General features: G+C 38.9%; 2 protein-coding genes across 2 annotated transcripts in view; one reads left to right on the top strand and one right to left on the bottom strand.

Annotated features, from left to right (window-relative positions):
* The window catches only part of LOC131300370 (putative protease Do-like 14), a 31,650-nt gene that overhangs the window by 5,861 nt on the left and 3,258 nt on the right, over positions 1-22,531 (top strand). Inside the window, exons 2-9 of the mRNA XM_058326169.1 lie at positions 5,385-5,477; positions 5,574-5,707; positions 8,160-8,299; positions 8,382-8,668; positions 8,954-9,014; positions 11,397-11,527; positions 18,076-18,196; positions 20,604-20,696. Coding sequence (XP_058182152.1) covers positions 5,410-5,477; positions 5,574-5,707; positions 8,160-8,299; positions 8,382-8,668; positions 8,954-9,014; positions 11,397-11,527; positions 18,076-18,196; positions 20,604-20,696 — 1,035 coding nt within the window. The 5' untranslated portion in view covers positions 5,385-5,409. The remainder of the gene's footprint in view (positions 1-5,384; positions 5,478-5,573; positions 5,708-8,159; positions 8,300-8,381; positions 8,669-8,953; positions 9,015-11,396; positions 11,528-18,075; positions 18,197-20,603; positions 20,697-22,531) is intronic.
* Positions 12,883-18,076, bottom strand: LOC131300372 (uncharacterized). The gene is made up of 2 exons (XM_058326170.1): positions 14,683-18,076; positions 12,883-13,119 (listed from the first exon to the last, which is right to left on the bottom strand). The coding sequence occupies exon 1, from the start codon at positions 16,831-16,833 to the stop codon at positions 16,177-16,179; it is 657 nt and encodes a 218-aa protein (XP_058182153.1). The 5' UTR covers positions 16,834-18,076; the 3' UTR covers positions 12,883-13,119; positions 14,683-16,176.

The raw sequence follows: 22,531 nt of genomic DNA, 5'->3' as shown, positions 1-22,531 counted from the left end.
GTTATTTCTTAGTTGCCCAACACTCTGTTCCGTATAACATTGCTGAGTAGTACGGTAGAATATCCCCTTCAACTTTGCAGGAATCCTGCGATCGCACAACACACCAAAAGCACTCCTCCACTTCATCCATCCAACTTGTACGCCATGTGTTACATCCTCAGTAATTTCTCCATCCTTGTTAACAATTGAGCCAAGATACTTAATACGCTGGCTTCTTGGTAGTTCCTTATTTTGGAGGTCCACTTTGTCAACACTAGCACTTTGACTGCCACCAGTCGGGCGGCGACCCACAGCCAAGAACCAAGCCCGCCTAGGCATTCGGCGTTTTTCTAAAAATTATTTTTAAGGCAATCAGGAGAACACCTCAGCAAAATAGAGGGAGACAGAGAGAAAGAGTAGTAGTAGTAGTAGTAGTGTGTGTGTGTATATATATGCACACACAAAACTGCCTATAAGGGCGCCCTTAGCTTATTAAGTTAAGGACGTCCATTTCCCGACCAATTTGCGATGATCTGAACCGTTCAATATGTTCAGAATGTGATTTTAAGGGTACCCGTGAGAAATCAACAAAAAAAAAGACCAGGGCTTGATCCGAGCAGTTTTTGTTTGTATTTTATCGAACGGTTCAAATAAAAACTGCTCAAATCAAGCCCTTCCCGGTCATTTTTTTTGCTGATTTCTCGTGGGTACTCTTAAAATCAAGTTCTGAATACATCTAGTGGCTCGGATCATCAAAATTTGATCGGAAAAGGGGAGAAAAGTGGACGTCCACATTTTATTTAAAATGAGGACGCCCTCATAGGAAGGGGACTCATATATATATATATATATATATATTCGATCGGGAAAGAGGAGATCCTTAACTTAGCAAGTTAAGGAAGCCCTTAAGAGAAGCTTGGTGTGTGTGTGTGTCTATATATATATATTTACAGTCTGGATCCCCTAAGGGATGCCAGACAGTTTTATGGTGCAGACTTCACCTTCCCGATCGAATTTCAATGATCCGAGCCGCTTAAAGTGATTAGAACGTGATTTTAAGAGTACTTGCGAGAAATTAGCAAAAAAAAAAAAGACCAAGTAGGGCTTTATTGGAGCAGTTTTCATTGAATAGTTCAATAAAAAACTGCTCAAATCAAGCCCTTCCCTGTCATATTTTTTTTTTTATGATTTCTCGTTGGTACCCTTAAAATCACATTCTGCACACTTTAAGTGGCTCGGATCATTAAAATTTGCTCGGTAAATGGGAGGTCCGCATAGTAGACTAGTAAGGGATCCCTCACTGGATAATCACGTTCTGATCATAATGAGCGGCTCGGATTAGCAAAATTTGATCGGGAACTATGAGATGTTTGTATAGATGTCCCTGGAATTGCCTCGTATATATATACTAGGGTTTGTCCATGCCTGAAGACATGGCACAACACATTTTGAACACAACTTAAATGAATTACGAAACTATTGACTACCCCCAACACTGATTTATACGGGAATATTTTTTTAAAATTAGTTTCTAACAGAGTTTTTTTAGTGCATGCTCGTGCTCGAGGACGTGGATTGAATGCAGATCAACACTATAACCGTGAACAAAGTATCAACCTGTTCATATAACACCGAGGGTCGTTCAAATTTTCAAAATAGCACACAAAGAGAGAATATGGAATGTTTAGTTGTTGTTGTTGTTATTATTATTATTCTTAATTTTTTTTTTTTTTTAGGGGTGGGGGGGAAGGGAATCATTGCAAAATCAAACCTCGAACTAAAGGTAGACAATCTTGTTACAGATTGGACAATGGCGGGAGCTTTGCAATCGAAATAGCCATTTAAACTGAGAAAAAAATGGAGTCAGTCTGGTTTCGAATCGGCTGCCATCGGGAGTGTGTGTATTCAAGAGAGAGAGAGACAGTCTGAAATAGACTTGCTTCGTAATTGAAATGACAGAGAGAGAGAGGAGCAGTTTGATTGGATTCATGACCAAAACTGATCTAGTGGAGTGTTCGTTCTCAAAGGGTGTTCGGTCTCAAAGAAAAAACACAGGGGGGGGGAGAGGGGGAGAGAGAGAGAGAGATATGAATTTTGAACGTGAGATCTAATTAGTGGCAATTGTGCAATTACTATTGTTTGAGAGAGAGGGACAGTCGTAGAATTTATGGAGCAAATCAATGGTTAGGATTTATAGAGAGATAATATTCAAAAACCATTCTCCCTTCTTATGTATGTATATATATACCTCTTCCTATAAGGGTGTCCGCACTTAGCAAAGTGCAGGCGTCCCCTTTTCCGATCAAATTTTGATGATCCGAGCCGCTCAATGTGATCAGAATGTGATTTTATGGGTCCCCTTTATAAATCTGCCAAAAAAAGACCGGAAAGAGCTTCATCCGAGCAGTTTTCATTGAACGGTTCAAAAAAAACTACTCAGATGGAGCCCTTCCCGGTCATTTTTTTTGCCGATTTCTCACGGGTGCCCTTAAAATCACGTTTTGAATACATTGAGTGGCTCGGATCATCAAAATTCAATCGGAAAAGGGGACGTTCGCACTTTGACATAGTGCGGACGCCCTTATAGGACGGCTCATATATATATATATATATATATATATATATATATATAATCCCCTTCTTATGAGGGATCCCTTACTTAGCTTAAGTGTGGACCTCATAAATCCCGATCGAATTTCGATGATCCAAATCGCTTAATGTGATCATAACTTGATGTTAAGGGTCCTTTTAAGAAATTGTCAAAAAAAAAGCCGGGAAGGGCTTCATCCGAATAGTTTTTTATTGAACGGTTTAAAAAAAACTACTCAAATCAAGCCCTTCCCGGTCATTTTTTTTGCCGATTTCTCGCTAGTACCCTTAAAATTACGTTTTGATCACATTGAGCGTTTCAGATCATCGAAATTCAATCGGGAAATGGGAGAAATGGGGAGGTCCGCACTTAAGGAGCTTATTTAAGTTCCCCATAGGAAGCTCACTATATATATATACACACATATATATACACACACTTTGGTAAAATTACACCAAAGATCTTTTTATTCTAACACCACAACACTAAGGCCCTTAGCCGCCAAGCTCACCCCGCCTAGCTCCGCTAAATCTCCCTGGTCGCCAAACGAACCATCGAGGGGTGTAATCGTGGCACTGACTTGCCGCCGTGCGCCTAGGACGCCATTTAGAACACTAATTGCCTCTAAACTTACCCTCCATGTACTCTGTTTTACTCTTATTAATCCTAAAGCCTTTTCACTCCAATGCTTCTCTCCAAGATTCTAGTTTGATATTAACACTTCTTGCAGTTTCATCTACTTAGACTATCATCCGCAAACAATGGGGTCACATGAACGTAGTGAATAAAAGTTTCCTTTCATTACTATGTGTAAATTACTCATTTATGCATATTATAGCTATATATAATTATGACATCATGGTTCGAAACCATGGTTGAAACCATTGACCCCTTTTTCTTGCTCAGTCCAGTTTTCGGTTTCAAAACATTGGTGCCCCAACACCAGTAACTACACCGCTTCCGATGCTGCCGCCACCACCTCCACCGTCCCCAATACCACCACCTCCACTTAGTTTATAATTTATATCATGGGTTTGCTTCGTTAGAAATGGAATGGCTAGAAGATTCAGTTGCTGCGTCGTTAACTTATCATTGCAAGTAATTCTAAATGTCTGATTGGTTTGGTTTGGGATGGCAATCTACCCTTTCCATCCCATCTCTGGGCGGTCTCTTAACTTTAGTTTTTTGGGTTTTGGGGAAGAAAAATAATGATTCTTTTGGGTCAGGTTTGGGTCGGTATATGTAACCCTGCCCCAAACCCAGCCCAAAAAGATTTATTAATATTTTTATGGTTTACCCTTGATCTATTCTCTTATTATGAATATGCCCCACATGCTTGTTTTTATTGCTTGGTTTTTAAACCATTTTCTTATAAGAGATGACACGATGTTCCTTAATTTGAAGCATTTGCAACTCCTTTTGTCAGGATTGTATTTAGGGGTGTGCACGGGTTGGGCGGGTCGGGTTGGGCCCAAACCCGCCGCCCGACCCGACCATGTCAGGTAGCCATTTCTTGAACCTGCAACTGAACCGTGTAGGTAGCTAAACCGTCCGTGAAACCGATTATTTCTTGCGGGTCGGGTGTGTCGGATTAGCCGCAGAACAATCAAAACTCTCAAACCCAAACAAAAAAAATACAAGAGAGCGAGAGAGCGCAAGAGCAAGAGCAGGAGCAGGATTGGACTACAAGTCTACAAGAATGAGATTTGCCGATCTGAGATTCCGAGGTCTAGACTCTGTATTAATGATGGCGAACTTGAACTTTGATTTTCTCCTCTCAACTTTGAACAGAGAGAGACGAGAGGGACGCCGGACACGAGAGAGCGACTGAGCGAGAGAAAGAGTGGCGATGGAGCTGGACGGTGGAGCACCGGTATGGAGGCGAGGGAATGAGGTAGTGTGCAGCGACATTTCAGATCTGGGCAGTGATTGTCTTTTTGGCTTTTTATACCTAGGGCTATGGCAGTATAATATATACTCCCTCCGTCCCGTAATGGATGTCAATTTTGGGAAAACTCAAAATTTATGTAGACACAATTATTACACCTTTATTAATAAAACTTTCCAAAAATACCCTTTCAGTTTGAAAACAACTTGACTGAGAATACAAACCCCACACGAAACCCAAGGAATAAATCCTGGAGTAAGAATCTGGGCGGCAGAGTTGGTTTGCAGCAAATCTGGCGCCTTTTTTTTTTTTAAGGAATTTGAATTTGAATAGTTAGAGACAAGGGCAAAATGGGAAGATCAAGTGTAATGGACATCCATTTTGGGACAACAAAAAGCGTCATAAATGACATCCATTACGGGACGGAGCAAGTATATATATAAAGATATATTTGGTCGGGTTGGGTCGGACCCGATGGGTTGAACGGATACAAACCTGAACCTGAACCGAAACTCCATTTTTTTTTTTCCAGAATCCAACCCATACCCAACTGAGGCACCTGTTTGAACCCGCCCGAAACCCTTCGGGTCGGGTTGGACCTGCGAGTGAGCAGGTATTCTGCACAGGCTTGATTGTATTAGTTATGGAGTTTTTGAATCATATTCTATTAAGAGATAATACACTGGTCCTTTTAGATTTTATGCGAATGATGATACAACAATCTCTCTTTCTATTGCTCGTTCTCTTTCTCATTCGATTAAGTGTCACCATGAGGTTTCCAGGATCAAAACCTCTGGCTTTCCTAAATATTTGGTTAATAATTTTTTTTGAGCTGAAAGTGGTGCCTTGTGTCGTTTATATTTGTCAATTGAATGAATTTGTCGCTGGATTCACTGAGAATCAATTTCGAAACCTTTCATCCAACAGGTCCACAATTGAAAAGCGGTAACTTATGGAGCTTAATGGTCCAAATCGAACCTTTAGTCCTTGGAAACGGCGACGCCCAGAATACAAGGGTAGGTATAAAGTTTGTTGCTTATTTTTTATCCTGTTTAATTTGTTATCTCTGTATATATTTATATACATTTTGTTGGCAAATATTCTGGGAACAGGTAGCCACTTAATTACCCGCCATTCATTTTTCGAGGAGTTTGATCGAGACATCTATGCCAACATGGACTTGGACATTGACACCAAAAGAGCTGCGCTGAAAGTCTCAGCATCTGTTGTTAGTTTGGTGTCTCTTACCGGTAAGCACTAGTAACCGATCCCATGTTGGTCCTTGGACTGAATTAGGCAAGTAGTTTTTGAAATTCTGTTGATTTAAATAGTGCTTGTATTTGATAAATATGAAATATACGCAGAGATAAACTGTGCATATATTTTTCTGACCTGGATAAATGTTCATTTGAGGTCATTTGTGGGCGCTGAATTAACAAGGATGGAGCCAGAGATAAAACCGTACTACTGCATTAAAGAAAAATTATCGTCAACCTGTATATTCCCGTCCCCTCTCCATAGATATAGCCCGCCCCCCTAAAAAAAATAGTAACAGCTTTAGTATTGATGTAAACCAAATCAAGGATAGATTTGTAAGAGATTGATCATTCCAAAATGGGATACAAAGAGCAAAATCTCTCAAATATTCTTTAATTAATACACCAAAAATTAACTACTGAGGACTCTAGACACCTATTTTATAGACTCACCAACACTTAACATAAACTTAACTTTAGGCTCCGTTCTCTTGAACTTAACTTAAATTTGGGAGTTTTGTCCTTATTTAATTTTTTTCGCATTTGTTTGTTTTGCGCCAAACTTTTGTGGGTTATTGATTCGTCTCGACGAGAGGAATTGGAAAAGTAAAATTTTGACACTTTTACCCAAGTACTTTGAGAAATAACCATTTTTTAGCGCAAAAATGTCATTATTTTGCTAAAAAGTGGTTATTTATCAAAATACTTGGGTAAAAGTACAAAAAAATTACTTTTCTGATTCCTCTCGTCGAGACGAATCAATAACCCATAAAAGTTTGGCGCAAAACTAACAAATGCAAAAAAAATTCAAATAAGGACAAAACTTTAAGTTAAGTCTAAGTGCAAGAGAACGGGGGACACAACATGATATAACTACCCTAAATACCACTTTATCATCAGTCTCCCTCTAGACATAAAACTTGTCCTCAAGTTGGACAACAAAACACAAGACACTAAATAAAGAAAACATAAAGTATTTATTATGCAGCTCTGAATAAACATGTCCTCTTGTGGCTGCATTTCCTTAATCACATCCCCTCATGTAATAACCCATCTTCAATACGAGCTTTTCGTTTGTGTGCATCCACTGTGTCCATGCTTATGTGCAAGTAGACCACCCACTTGGCATGTCTTTTATGTAGAAAGAAGCCATCAAAATAGGCCATGACACTTGTTCCCAATGCACACCAAGAATCATCCAACATGAAGTGCAAAAACTCCCAACTTTTCTTCATAAGTGAGGCTTGCTTCGATACAAACCATACCCAAAGGATCTTCAAGATGTCCCAAGTAGTGCTTACCCTTTGTTGACAACTTTAGAACTTGTTCGGGCACCACAACATCACAAACTTGAACATCTTGCACCAAAGACAATCCAAGGGGCATCTTATACAAGCAAATATCAAGCTTCGGCTCTATGAAATCATCTAAAAGTGGAGGGATATCGAAAGCTACCTCTTTTGGCTTTGGCAACACACCGACTCCATTCTCTTGTTCTTGTGCATCCTTGCTTTCTTGCTTGGCCATCACGAAGCTTTCCTTGATCATATTAACAAGCCTTCCCTCTTCAATGTCAACACTAAACGCTTCTTCAAACTTGTAACATATGGGCGCACAATCTAAGTCACTACTAGCCCCAAAGGCGGGATCATTCTCAACATCTTCACATTGAAAGATAGAAACGTCATCAATATCCTCATTTGCATACTCATCATACACAGGATTCCTTCAAGATCCCCCCCAAAGTCTTCATTTGGAGACTCATCAAAGATGGGTAAATCTTCGCACTCATCTTCTACCTCACCTAAACAATCATCCCAAAGAGCATTCTCGAAATGACCGAGTTCCTTCCCCCCTTCAAACTCATCCGGATTGAGGCTCACATCCTCATCAAACTCCTCCTTGTAGGCAAAACTAGACTTAAATTGACTCTGAGAATGATCAATACCTCCACAAGGTAGGAAACGATATGCCTTCTTAATCAAGGTAGCAATTTGTCTTTTCAACAACAATTTCACCTTATCATTCAAGGTACCAATTTGTGTACTCAACTCTTTAATCTCATTCCTGTAACAATTTGGATTCCCATGGTTGAACCCACCATCATTGTTCACCAAAAATGCTCTGCCTCTTTGAGCCATTACAATTGACAACCCAGTCAACCCATTCAGCAAATCAAACCCATTTAACTCAGTACCTAGTAAATGTTAACACAGTTCAAGAATATGCTGATTTTTGTAGATAGGATTAGATAAATGTTAACACTTTTGCAATCTAAGTTGATAGAAGAAACATGTTTAGTTTTATATGAATTGGTATAATTTTCACATTGTTGTCTCTCTTTATTATTACTGTTATTATTTTTTACTGTGTTTTTTTGGCCCCCGCTGCACAAAAATCTTGGCTCCGTCCCTGACTGAATGTGTTTGTTTATTTCGGTTTTCAGGTGGTAAGCCATTTTTTATGGGCTCTGGCACTATTATAGAGTCAGAGGAAGTTGATGGTACACACCTCAGTACCATCCTAACTTCTGCAAGTCTACTCCGATCTACTCCTGAATCAGATGCTTTACCTGGTGATATCAAGGTCATTTCTGTTCAATGAAAGTGTTTGCAATACAATAATGTTCAAGGGTTTTGGATGGGCTGAAAAATTAGTTTCACTGCAGATTGACGTGTACCTATCAGAGGGCAAATTTTTGGAGGGACAAGTGTTCTCGTATGATTTTCACTACAATATTGCAGCTATTAGGATTAAAACAGAGCTAGCTTTACCATCTGCAACCCTTAGGATTTTGGATGATTCCATCTCGGCAGTTCCAAGTGCAATTTCAGAGTCCTTTCAGCTCCGTCCTCACTCAGATGTATTTAACCTTTGTCCTGGTGACATGGTTGTAGCTGTTGGGCGCTACTTCGAGAAGCCCAATGACCTTATGTCTGCTCCGGGTAAATTCAGGTACACAAGTATTTTATGTAGGATGGAATTTTCTTACCCAAATAAGAGTGTGTTAGACATGTATCAGCATATGAACAGTTGTCCAAGGTTATAACAGATTATAGAGCTGTATGAAGCTTTTAACTTTAGAGAAGCTTTATTATGGTGTCCATTACCCAACTATTAATTGCTTTGAGTCAACATTGCATAAAAGATGCACCAACTGGCGTAAGTATGAATTGTGGGACATTTGTACTTTAAATTCCTCAAAGATAACTTACATTTGCTTTCTTTCTATCTGTCCAGTCTTGACTGCATCAAGTTTGACTGTAAAGAGCTTTTCAGGACGAATTGCCAAATTTCGAAGGTAATAGCTTCTTATGTGACTTGGGAATCTTATAGAAAATAAATAAAAGTGCAGTTCATATTATGTTATTCAAATAGATATATTTTGTATACATCTGGATATTAGATTGAGAGAGGGGGGAGGAACCCTAGATCTCACTATTGGGCCCAGATCACTCAAGGAGAATATGAGAAAGAAGTGGAGAAAACCCTAGATCCCTAGGGAAGCAGAAGAATAGGGGAAAGGGGGAGAAGAAGGAAGAGAAAACATGACCACTAGTCTCCACAAAGAACTGATGTTCTACATATGTTTTCAACCCCTTACAATGACACTGATAAATCTTATTTAGAGAATCTTAAATCCCTAAGTTGCAAAACTACTCAAATAACCCTCAACTAAAAGAAAAATAGTGCATCGGCCCATCAATTTCTGCATCTCATCAGGTTCACTCTCTTCCCCATCTTTTATGTTTATCTTAGTGTTTGGTTTTGGATCAGTCGTGAGGGATTAGTTGACCTTTTGCCTTCGTGGTGGTTTGGTAGGGGATGATACTAGGGTGGAGTAACTATGAAACATGTCCTATCCCACCCCTTAAGGAATGGTGTTGATAAGGGCAATAGGCAGATTTGATATTCCACTAAAACTCCGTTAGATTGTTGGCGGAGTTGGTATTTGGCTTAACACCACCTCTAATTTGCATTGTCCAGGTAATTGCAAGATATGTACAGTTTTCTCGTATATTCCCTATATTTCTTGTATGGATATGATTTTAGGTTTTTTTAACAAGTGTATGCATGATTATATTTACGCTTGATGTGGTCTGATTTTAGGCAATATTAGTGCTGGTCCCAGGAATCTCCCCCAGCGGAGTCAATGGAAGACTTAATCCTAGCAATTGTTTAGTTTAAGAAAATAATTTAAATTGCACAAAAAAATAAGAAAACAGATCATGATGGACGTTTATTGCCAGATTCCATCTGTTCGTTGTTACAACACAAACACAAATTAATATTCATGAACTGAATAAGCCACAGAGTTCTAGAGCTGAGTTTATTCGCACACTACGAAACAGATCTCGTTCATTTGTAGGGATAAGTGATAACAATGGGAAGAGAGAAACTGGTGAGAGAGAGAGAGAGAGAGAGAGAGAGAGAGAGAGAGAGAGAGAGAGAGAAGAATGTACAGAGAAAGAAGAGGAAGAGAGAGACACAAAGATGAGAGTGATAGACATAAAAGACGAGAGAGAAATGTCAGTCAGTTAATTTTTAGGGAAAATATTGGGTGTGAACAGATATTGTTTCTTGGTGATAGTAAAGAAACACGAGCCATTGGATGTGATTACAATAGTCAAGTGGGTTGAAGTGGAAATTCTAAAGGTTCCTTTAAGAGATGTGCCAATTTGTACAGTATATAATAACGTTTTCTCAATTTTCAATGGACCCACTCATTCCTATATAGCACCGCCCCTGGGCAAATATGTGATATAATGTATATATCACAAATGGTGGAATGAGATCCTGATGAGATGAAGATTCAGGACTCTTTTGGGTGGGAGAAGTGCTTTAAAAATGAAAGAAAAGGAATTCGAAGAACTGTTTTTCTTTTAAAAGTAGTTGCCTTGTTTGGATGGTGTGTTGAAATTTTATGAGTTTGGTTTTTGGGTAACGAGTAGAGAGAGAAATTAAGGGAATAATTGGAGATAGGGGTAATAAGTGGAGAGAGACAGAGAAAGAAATGAGAATAATGATTGAAGAGAGGAGAGAGAAATGAGAGTAATGATTAAAAGTGGGGGTAATGAGTGTTTTTTTAGTTGGAATTTTTTTTTCTTCAAAATGTCATCCAGACAAGGCAAGTATAATTTGATTGATTTATGTTTTTGTTCCTTGGGTGTTATTAAGAATTCTAAGAACTGCTTGTAAGCAGCTTGTCACCAAGTTTGTTCTGTAATTGCCACTTGCCCTCTTGATATTTTGTAGTTTTTAGTCCCTTTACTTCACCATTAAGTAAACCTTGTAGCTATTATATACAGGAAGTTTTTTGAGGTATTGAAATTTTAGATTTCTGTGTTTTATTGTATCCATATTGTGCTGCCTTTAGGGCTTGGTTTTGTGCCCCATAGCTCGTAGATTACGAGCCTTGTCTGCTGGATTTTGCAGAAATCAGTCCCAAAGGCTGATATCTTCGTCCTTTCGCCTTGATCTGAGTTTTTTTTTTGTGTCCACCCACGATTGTAGTTGGAATTCTCCGACCAAGCTACTTCAGATCCGACCTAATTATTTTGAAACAATTGATGCATGCAGTTTAGTCTCTTTGAGTTAATGCGTGTGCTGTTGGTTTTATTGAATAGACTACATGTACTTGATACTTATGCAATCTTCATACTAATGGTTATTCTTTTGCTAGTGTGGTATTGGTGGACCCCTTGTCAATCGCTATGGAGAAGTGATAGGAGTCAATTTTTATGATTCTCTATGTACTCCCTTTCTTCCTATCAACATAGTTGTTAAATGCCTAGAGCACTTCAAGATATATGGGTATGTTCAAAAGTTCTGTGTCATTTCGAAATGTGTTTTTCTTTTTTTTTTGAATGGCTTTTTGTTTTGTTTTTTAGTAACTAGCAGCATGCACATATGGGATTTGTTAGAATGTTTAACATGCACGCATGAGAAGACAGGAGATTTTTCTTATGCACAATTAGTTTTATCGTCCAGAGCACCACTTCTAGTTGAGGGCGTTGTACATTCTGAAAGTAGTCCTAAGTGGGTGAATAGGACAATATAGTTTTTGCTTAATCCACTTTTAATTTCTCTTTTGATGGCTACAAACCAGTGGTCATAACGAGTCTAATTTGTTTTTTGGAGAGAGATTTTGCTGTCACCTTTCTTATTAACTTTTCCCTTAATCCTTGTAAAAAGATCCCTTAAAACTCCCTTTAGTTGCTATCTAGGAATTCTTGGACCTAATCCTAAGTCCTAACAAGTCTTCAATTCTATCCAATTACAGATTATAACCCTAGTTTTGTTATTGAACTCTTAAACTGTAGCCTTTCGAATATTACTTATATTGTACAGCAGAAATCCCAAGTTCATTTTGCAAGTGGATTAGTGTTTGGAAGACAGGAAGAGCATAATAAACTCTAGAAAGGTGGATAAGGACCTAGTGTACAAAGGTGGGGTCATTTTTGTCAAGTCTTCATTACCATGTACACCCATCTCCAACACACAATGAAATAGTTACATGAAGAAGATCGTGGAGGTAGTCGCTAGTAAGTTTGCTTGGCGATTGGTATCTTACTGTTTCCCCGCTTGGTCAACTCTGTTGTATGGGGACGTTGCTTTGACAACCATTCCTAATTTTCTGTAGGTCTCATTTTTTTCACTTTAGGAAAATCCCTTCTCATTCCCTTCAAAAATTTTATTACTAATTTTTTTATTTTTTGGGTAAGTTGAAATTTATTAGAAGAAACCCAAGCTACAACGCACAGGGCATACCGCAGACAAACAAGAGTCAAAACAGACCAAGAACCAATCACAACAAGCTGGTATTTGGATCTTGGAGCATGAGAATAGGAAACAGAGCTAAAGAAAACAACAAGCTAAGCACTGCTAAATATTCTATCAGAGAAATTCCAGGAGGAGCAAAGGGCTATAGTTGCCGCTGTCCTGACCCTTCGCCAAGAGCTTACACAAGCTCTAATGTCAGTCTTCACTTTAATTTCCAGTTGCCGAGCAGTACAACCATGAGCTTTAAAATTTCTGCTATTCCGTTCTCCCCCCCACCCACATGGTAAATGAGAGCAACCAATGCAAGCTTTGAAACCGAGCACAAAAATTGAGAGTTGTTATTATGATGCACCAGCCATTCCATGAATTGAGTCAGTCCCTTTATTTTGGTGGTAATCCCTAACCAATTCTTGCATGAGCAACACATTATCCACTATAGATCTCCCCTTAAGAAAGGCAGATTGATTAGGTTGAATGAGAGAAGGCAACAGAGGTTGCAGCCTGGCCATGAGAACCTTGGAGATACATTTGTATGTAACATTACAGCAGGCTATTGGTCTATAGTCTTTTTATAGTAATAGGAGCTGAGGATTCTGAAGAGTTCCACTCTCTCAACAAGTAACCTGTCACGACCCAAATCTAGCGGATTTGAATATCGTGACCGGCCAGTGAGTCCGTCTCACCAGAGGCCTCTATTGACCCTCTTTTCTTTACCCTAAGAAATAACCATAACATTTATGGAAGCCTTCTCTAATAATCAACAATCACTATTTATTCATTATGCTAAGATTAACATAGGCTACACTCTTCTCTTATTCATTACATAATCATAACATAAGCTTAACAACATTGTTACTCGGCCGCCCTTCTAATCATGATTACCTGAAAAAGGAAAGATTTCAACAAACATAAGCCACTGCTTGTGTGAGTTTATGAATTATCAGAGTTACATGACCTACCATGGAATCTTTAAAATTCTTTTCATGATCAAATAAACACAAGGGAAATAACTTCAGTTTTTCAAGGCTTGAACTGTAACCCAAAATCATAAGTTTAGTTTTTCATGGCCTAAACTGTAACCAATATCATAAACAAAACCATATATACAATATACCATCCAACGATTACCGCCAGCCAGTAATGAGGGAGCGACCCCCAACATAACATGATGAATTGATCAATTCAGTTGGACATCTGGCTATGCCCCTTTTTCCATTCCGTCCTTGTAACACCATTCCGATTAGTATCTTTAACGTCTCCTAGATTCAGGGACATCGTTCGAATGTATCGATAATACCTTTTTTCCATAAACTGTTCAAAACATCATAGTTTCACGGTATGTTTGCTACAAAATAACCTTATTGTTAAATAACCATAATTTGAAAACATAAACTTTGCAAAAATTCATGTAACAAGGATAATTCATAACTCACCTTTCGTTTCGTCCAACTTAACTTATGATGAATTACTTCGAATGACTCGTACCTATTTTTTCCTCTTCTTTCCTCCTCTTTTCTTTCTCTCCTTTCTTTTCTCTCTTCTTTTTCTCTATTTTCTTGGTGGAGTGTGTGGTGTGATGTGTGGAAAGAATGTGAAAGGGCATGCCTATTTATACTAATAAAGGAAGATTCTAGATCATATCAAATCAAATCTTAGATCATAATCTTATAATATCTAAACATAATCTTATATTATCCAATAATATCCAAATCGAATCTTATATAATCTAACAAAATCCAACTATATCTCATAATATCTTTCCAAATCTATATGTAATCTAACAAAATCCAACTAGAATCTTGTAATATCTAATAAAATCATATCTTATCTTATCATATCATATCTTGTAATATCTAATAAAATCCACCTAGAATCTTATCATATCTAGCAAGATTTAGTGTATCTAGAAGGACCTTGCATAATCTTTCATTATATAAAATCTAGGGATATTCTAATAGGATTTGATCCGATTCGCCCTATAATGAGATGTCGCCTCTTTCCGGATTAATTGTTTCGGTTCGCGGGGACAATGTTAACAGGGTTAGGGCAATAATGTTCTATATATTGACACATATGCAGAAAATAAGTCACAAACAATTTACTTCCTAAATCCTAATGGTAAGCGGCCCGTTAAATGACTTTTTCCTTATTCTTTTTCATTCTAAGAAGTCGGGGTGTTACATAACCAGAGTTGAAAAATTGTTTAACTGCCAGAATAACATCAGGACCTACGATATCCCAATTCTTATGGTAGAATGAAGAGCTATAACCAGGGGCTTTATCCCCATTAATAGAGACCATAACATTCTTTATCTCCAAATCAGTAACAGGTTGAATCAAAGCAATACTTATTTCAGAAGGGACCCTAGCAACTGCTGCCTGCCTAAGCTCAGCTTTTAAGTTCCCATTGGAACTGAAAGAAGAACCCAAAAGGCCTTTGTAATATCCAACAATTTCCTCTTGAATGTCCTTGGGGTCCTCTAATCTCACTCCAGAATCAGTTACCAAGCTCAGAATCAGAATCTTGTTCTTAATCGTATGCATAGACAATTTTTGATGGAAAAATCTTGTGTTTTGATCTCCAAGAGAAATCCATTTAACTCTAGACTTTTGCTTTTTAAACCCTTCCTCAGCTAAAATTAATTCCATATAGCTACTCAGAGCACTCATTTCAGCTTCACAATGGGCAGCATCATAGGGGTGAGTAAAAAAGGCCTCTTGCACCTGATGTAACCTGAATCTGGCTTGCTCAACTTTTAAACTGTATTAGAGTAGTGTTCCTTATTTAAGGATCTCAAACAGGTTTAAGTCTCTTAAGGTTAAGGCAAAGAAGCAGCATAGGAGATTGACAGTCCACGGGCAGTCCAAGAATGAGTCAACAAATCTCTAAAAGTAGAATGAAGCATCCAAAAACAGAAAAAATTTAAAAGGCTTCCTCATAGATGCAGAATTCAGAATGGTTACCAGAATTTTGCAGTGATCAGACACACCTGGGGCAAGGAAACTAGCTTCAGAATCTGGAAAATCCTCCACCAACTTAGAATTCACCATAGCTCTGTTTAGCTTACTCTTGTTATCCCCTGCACCTCCTCTTTTATTGGGCCAGGTATACCAATAACCTTTGGCAGGCAAATCATCCACCTCAATATCATAGATACAAGCATTAAAGTCACTAGCAGCATTAGGATCAAAACCAACAAACCGTTCATTTGGTCTTCTAACCACATTATAGTCACCTAATTGGATCCAAGCAGCATTAGCAATGGAAACATTAGCAGATCTGAGATCATCCCAAAGTTTCCTTCTATCTCGAACCCCATTAGCACCATATATGATGGAAACATAAAATTCCTTGTGACACTCCAACCCCCGAACCAAAACCAAAATCATCTGTGGAGAAATAGCAAGACCACTTGTGCTCAGGATTAAGGGATCCCAAGCCAGGATAATTCTAGCGGGATTACCATCATTATCCCCATTTGTAACATGAGACCAATGACAAGGAATTTAAGAGCAACTGTGGAGTCCCAAAAAATCCCTCCTAACCTTGGTTTCAATAACCCCAAACAAACTAAGTCTTTGAGACTGAACAAAAGAAAAAACTTCTTTTTGTTTAAGAGGGTTGTTAAGCCCTCTAATTTTCCAAGCAGCTATTTTCATCATTGAACGAGAAGAGAAACTTATCTCGTTCCCTTGCTTTTGGAAGGAGCATCACCACCACCACCACCTCCTTTCCCTTTTCCTTTAGGCTTCTTAGTGACTAGAGGAACAGGGACAGCAAAGCTGGAACATTCTTCAGGAGAAGGGGGGATGGGATCCATCTCCATTTCCATAACAGGTTGCCCATCCTCATGAACAGTGGATTCGAGGACATCAAAAGTGTTAGAAAGGCTGGACTTAGCCTTAGTTTTAGGAGAGGAACTGTTGCTTTTAATCAACCCCCTGCTTCCAACAACAATTTCAGAAACTATAACATCTGTCATAATGAGTGTATTACCTTTAGGAGACATGACATTATCCTTCCCAATATCAACAGAGAACCCAGATTTCCTTACAGGAGATACCTGCCTCAAAACCCCAGAATTACCCTGCTCTACAGCATGGACCATCATAGCATTCTGAACAATCTCCTCAAAAGGAAGAATAGATGGCAAAATAACATGAGGAATATCAACAGCAGCCTCCTTCAGAGTATCTTTCTCAGTATTTGCAGAATTCATAACATCCTTAGGAGCACTGGCTTCAGTGTGGCTAGCCTCAGAGTGCCCAAAAACGACATTTAGAACACCTAGAAGGCTTCCATGGGTACTTAACATTGATAATAGCTGAATCCCCATTAGTGTATTCTACTTCCACTGTGTCCAATAAAGGAGAGTCAACATTAATTTTCGCACAAATCCTTCAAAGCTGAGCCTCTTACCCTTCACTGTTAAAGCATCTACACATAGAGGCTTCCCAAGAGCACTAGTAATGTAGCTTAACCCATCAGCAGTCCAATTCCAGAGGCACGTTGGAAAATTGTACCCAAATAGGGATGGTACTCAACCTTTCCTTAGTTCCATTTGGGGGCCAAGGTTTCAGAATCAGAAGTTTCCCGGCTATATGCCAGGGTCCAGCTTCAATTACAGCTCTATGCGCCCCATCCTGAGCAAATTTGAAGAAGAAAAAACCTTGATCATTTGCTAGGACCTCATAGATCCCATATTTTTCCATATCTTCTTAACGATGGTCTGTACAACAAAAAAGGGGACTTCCTTTTCAAGGAAATGCCCAACCGCACAATCGGACCAAAGCTCAGAACCCAGATCAACCACCTCTTGAGGGGGACAGACCACAACCTTCGAATCACGACATTGTGGAGGGTGGTAAGACAGACATATGAGATGGATTTGAGGCATCTGTAACAGGAACTACGGCATCCACCCACTTAGGTTGAACAGCCTTTGAACCAGCTTTACCCCCTAAATCTTTAGAGGCTAGTTCCTTTTTCAGAATTAGAGAAGTTCCTTAGTTGGGGTTTTGATTTGATGCACAGTTGGGTCATCACTAGAATAAATTTCCACTTCTTTGGTAACAGACTCCAAATAATCCAGCAAATTATCATGAATAGAATCAGCTTCAGCCAAACCAGGAACAGAGGAATTCAATTTCTCAACATTCATCGCAGAAAGTGTTTCTAGGTTTTTAGAATTTTTAGGGGTTTTCTCAAAAGAAGATGAACTCAAAACAGGAAAATGATGGGCTAAATCCATTACACAAGAACTGAGAGCAACAAAACAAACTAAGAAACACAAATCGCCTTGCTAATTTTTCTTAGTTCTTAGCATCTCTCTGTCACATTATGTCTTGGTGGAGAAGGGCAAGGGTATCAGTCTCTTTTGATCAAAGTGTTATTTTCTGCTTTGCACTTTGCATGGTATATCTGTAGGTTGATGATCTCAATAACATGCAATCTCCCGACCCCGAAAGGAAAAATAAAAAAAATAAATGTAGTCAGGAGTTTGTTAGATTGTCTTTGCATTCAATAGAATTTTCCAAAAATATATTTTAATGGTCTAATGGTTTTTGTCATGACATAGGAGATTTTGTCGACCTTGGCTTGGAATGGAAATGACTAATCTTCATGCGGGAAGCCTAGGGATATTGGATAAAATTAAACAAAAGTTCCCCAATATCTCCAAAGGTGTTCTTGTTGAAGAGGTATGTTCTCTGCTACACCTTTTGAAGATGGATCTTCTTTGGGGCAACTTTGCATCTTGTTCTTGTCAATAAGTTGTTGTGGAAGAAAATGTTACTTCAATTTTTGACACCTGCAATGGATTCAAAGTGCACCGAGGAGGTGGGGGATTTTGGGATGGGTTCTTTTGTTGATAACTTTTTAAAACTTTGCTTAAGGTGCTTTGTATGTGCAACACATTGATTATTAGTTATTTCATAAATGAGCTTGGATATTGAACAAATTTTAATTTATCTATATGGGATATTTCTTTCGGGCAAAATCCAATTTACACCCCGAGGTTTGCTTTGTGTGTTTACCTCTATCGCATGGAAATGTGGAGACCACCTCCCAGTGGTTTTGGACTAAAAAGCACAATCTAAATGTCCATCTCTCGCTTTCTCTCTGCAATATTTAAACAATATTAATCTATGCAGATAAAAAATCAGCCTTAATTTTCGTAATATATTTGAAGCTAATAGAGAGGACTGAGGAGGCAACAAAAAAGATTTGGACATCTCATATGGTAATTTGTCTCTTCACCTATGTTACACGGTTTGGGAAAAGAACCTGTGTCGACACGACACAATAAGGCTGCGGGATACTTACAGGATCCGGCAGAAAAAATTCAGATATGACCTTTTTTCCAGACCTGGTTCACCCACGAAGAAAAATAAGAAGAGAAGAAGGAGGAGAAGAAGAAGAGGATGAAGAATAGAAGAGGAAAGAGGAACTGTACCTGGCATCGAAGACAATCGTTGCTGTGGGTTGGTCGTTGCCGGAAGCCGACGGACCATTGTTCTACATGAAGAAGAATAACAGCGTTGGTTCTACGCTTGCCCTTCTAAAAGTGAAAGTTATTCCTTTGGGCTTTAGGGTTTGTTTAATTTTTTGGGGTGCAAATTGGGCTTGTATGTTGTAATGGACTTATTAATTCTTTTAGGGCTACTAATGGAAGTAGATTCCAGAATTCTTTATAGGCTGCAAAAATAATTTTAATGGACTTTTATTATCTGTGATGACAAAACAAAAGAATACAAGTATTTTTAGTACATAAAATCAAACCAAACCGAGCTTTATGTCCCAATCAATTGGGGTCGGCTACATGAATCCTTTTTCTCCATTGAGCTCTTTCAAGGATAGTTGTTCACTCAAACCCATTAGACTCATCTTTGCGCACAACATCTAATGTCAATTTTGGTCTTCCCCTCGCCGTAGCATTACTACCCAAAGCTATCTTATCCGCACTCTTAACTACTACATCTACAGGTCTACAGTATATGAAATTTAAAAAAATAGAGAATATATTTTGAAAAATATTATTTAACGTATCCCCGTACCCATGTGGCCATGTTGAAATCTAGATCCATATTCACGCATCTCCAATTTTTAAACTTTAGGTGTCCGACCTGTAGATATACTCCTGCACCCGTATCCATGTAACATAGCCCTTCACCCCTGCTCTCAGGTTAGATTCTTTGATACAGGGTTTGATAGGAGCCTTTTTGGGGTTCGATGCCAATCCATGGTGTTCGATATGCTCCTTCCTTTCATTGCTCTGTGGGTTTGGGTTGATTTGCTTCTTCCTTTCGTTTTTCTGTGGGTTTGGGTTGGTTACTGTTAGATAAAGGGTTTCAGATTACTTTGAAGAATATGATCAGATTACTTTGAAGAATATGACAGCATTTATGTCATTTTGCAAGATCATATTGGTAGGAAATATTGGTTTCTGTGTCCGATCATTAGTATGGACAAAAAATATAGAGGTAGCAGTTTATGGGAGGTGCTTTGCATATTCCCAGGCGATAGGGGGTAAACCGCACATAAGTCGAACCATAGGGGGGTAAACTGCACCTGATCCCCGCTATAAGCAACATTTTTGCTTTGTTTTTTGTTTTTTGTTTTTTGTTTTTTTTTTTTGGGGGGGGGGGGGGGGGGCGGGGGGCGGAAATCTTCATTTTGCGCAAGTGTTTCTACTCAAGAAGCAAAAGCTTTTCAGTGCGCGCATTACTGAACTTAGGGTTCTACTTACCAAAAAAATTACATAATGTAGTGTTCTAGTTAAGTTTCTTTTTCTTGTTTCTTTTTTGCAAGGAAGCTGTCTACCTTTTTCCAGTTTCTCAGAAATGGTTTCGATTGGCAGTATCTTTAAGCATTTTCAGCTCTTTATTGGAACCAGACTTTCATGAACAAAAATTGGTAAAGAATCCAATTGCAATGTTAAATTATAAAGCATACTACATACTAACTAGCTTTGATAGCTTAATCCTTGGTAGGATATTTAGAAGAGAAAAATTGCCAAGTGTGTGTGTATGTATCGTCATATGCATCAACTGAGATATACCTAATTCTTTTATACTGCTCTACATAATCTTCCCAATAATCAAGTAGGTTATTGAAGGGTCCCCTGCTGAATGTAGTGGAATATGCAGTGGTGATGTTATCATTCAATGCGGCAACAAAGATGTCCGGAGTTTTTTGGAGGTATACCACTTTTATCATTGCTGTTATTGGAAAGTGCTGTTTGCATCCTTAAATAGCTATCATGCTCCTTTGCAACACTTATTGTATAGAAATGTACCCTTTCATAGGGGATAACCTAGCTGGCCAGGAAAAACATGGTTCCTCTGCGTTGTTTCCCTCTGTTCTAGTGCTTTTAATGTTTTATGGAATATTATAAATTGCAGGACTTTTTTCATCATTGTTAGTGTTGTCCTTAAATAGCTATCATGCTCCTATGCAACACTTTTTGTATAGAAATGTACCCTTTCAAATGGGATAACCTAGCTGGCGAGGAAAAACATGGTTCCTCTTCGTTGTTTCACTCTGTTCTAGTGCTTTTAATGCTTTATGGAATATTATAAATATAAATTACAAGACTTTTTTCATCATTATTAGTGTTGTCCTTATTAAATGAGGCGGGAACTCTACCTTTTTCTTTACTTTATCATTAAATTCAGCCTCAGACGAGAGCTTTGGGATTATGATCAATAACTAGCGTATACTTGTCAGGCCAATATACTAGACTTATTTCATATTTACAATGTCCTTGATCCTTGAACTTAAAGATTTCCTTTTGTGATTATCTTGTGTTACAAGTATTCTCCCGATTCTGTTATGTTGTGTGCCTATATTTATAGATGTGATTGTATACGTACATGGTACCTAGGCTGCCCCGTGTCTCCCCTTCTCCCCCTGCCACGTGGCAGCCCAATCATCTTGACATTCATCTGCAGGTCGAAGACGTCTCGGAAGCACCAACCTTGGGACAACCCTCGACACCCCCCAGAGGGTCTCGAGGGCACCCTCACATATCAGGACTGTGAGCAGAGTCCTGATACCTCACACGGAAACGTAGGAGGATTTGTGGATCAGAGGTTAGAGATGGAGGCTCATTAGAGGTCGCAATCCCTCCTCTTGAGGGGGAGCCACGCCGCCTCGTCCTAACACGGAGAAAGGGATTGCATGACTGACCAGAACTCCAAAGATACCTCTAACAGGATTAGAATGATCTCCACATAGAGCCAGGGACGCGTCCTCTGACTTGTCAGGGACGCATCCGTGGAGACAAGCTCCACTACTTGTATGGCAGCCAACGGAGGAGCACCACCTAGCAACAGGAGAGTGGTCCTCCATCGTACCCTTGTACCCGAGGTGCCTCACCAATACAAGAGGGCCACTTGTCCCCAGGCAATTGATAAGCCCCTCCTATATATAGGGGCTGTCCCAAGGCAAAACATGAAGACTAACACTGATACTCAGACTCATACCACTATACCCTTCTTTCGGTCTAACCAGAGAATACTCTCAGATCTCTCCCACTGCTCCGTCTCCTTTACCGTGGTAGCTCCATCTCTCATCTGCTCCACCTCCTTTGTTCTTGAGTCTCTCTATCTGTGCCTGCCATCTTCCAGATCTCAGTCGACCTCACCAGGACCCCTCCAACCTGCACAAACAGATTATCGTCTGGAACTTGTGAAGGAAGTGTTGATGAAGAAAGTTTGAGCGCATGCAATCCCTTGCCTATCCATTTGAACAGTAATGATGATATAAGTTGCTCTATATTAAGTTATTAACAGCAACAACAAAAATAGTAAAACCACAGCAATAATCCGATGTCTTCAAAGAACCTTCCTATTATGTGATTCTGAGGGCCTATAATGACTAGAGAATCTATACTTATTTTCTTTTATATTAGAGTGGAGGAAGACAAGCAATTGACTAAAATAGCAAAAAGAAAAAAAAAAAGACAAATGACAAATAGTTTTAATAAAGGACTTTCCACTTCCAACCTACACACGCCTGAAAAGAAGACAAAT

Source organism: Rhododendron vialii, chromosome 9a, assembly GCF_030253575.1.
Source record: "Rhododendron vialii isolate Sample 1 chromosome 9a, ASM3025357v1".
NCBI classification, from domain to species: Eukaryota; Viridiplantae; Streptophyta; class Magnoliopsida; order Ericales; family Ericaceae; genus Rhododendron; species Rhododendron vialii.
Note: the sequence above shows the minus strand (reverse complement) of the source record. Positions and strands in the feature narration are given on the sequence as shown.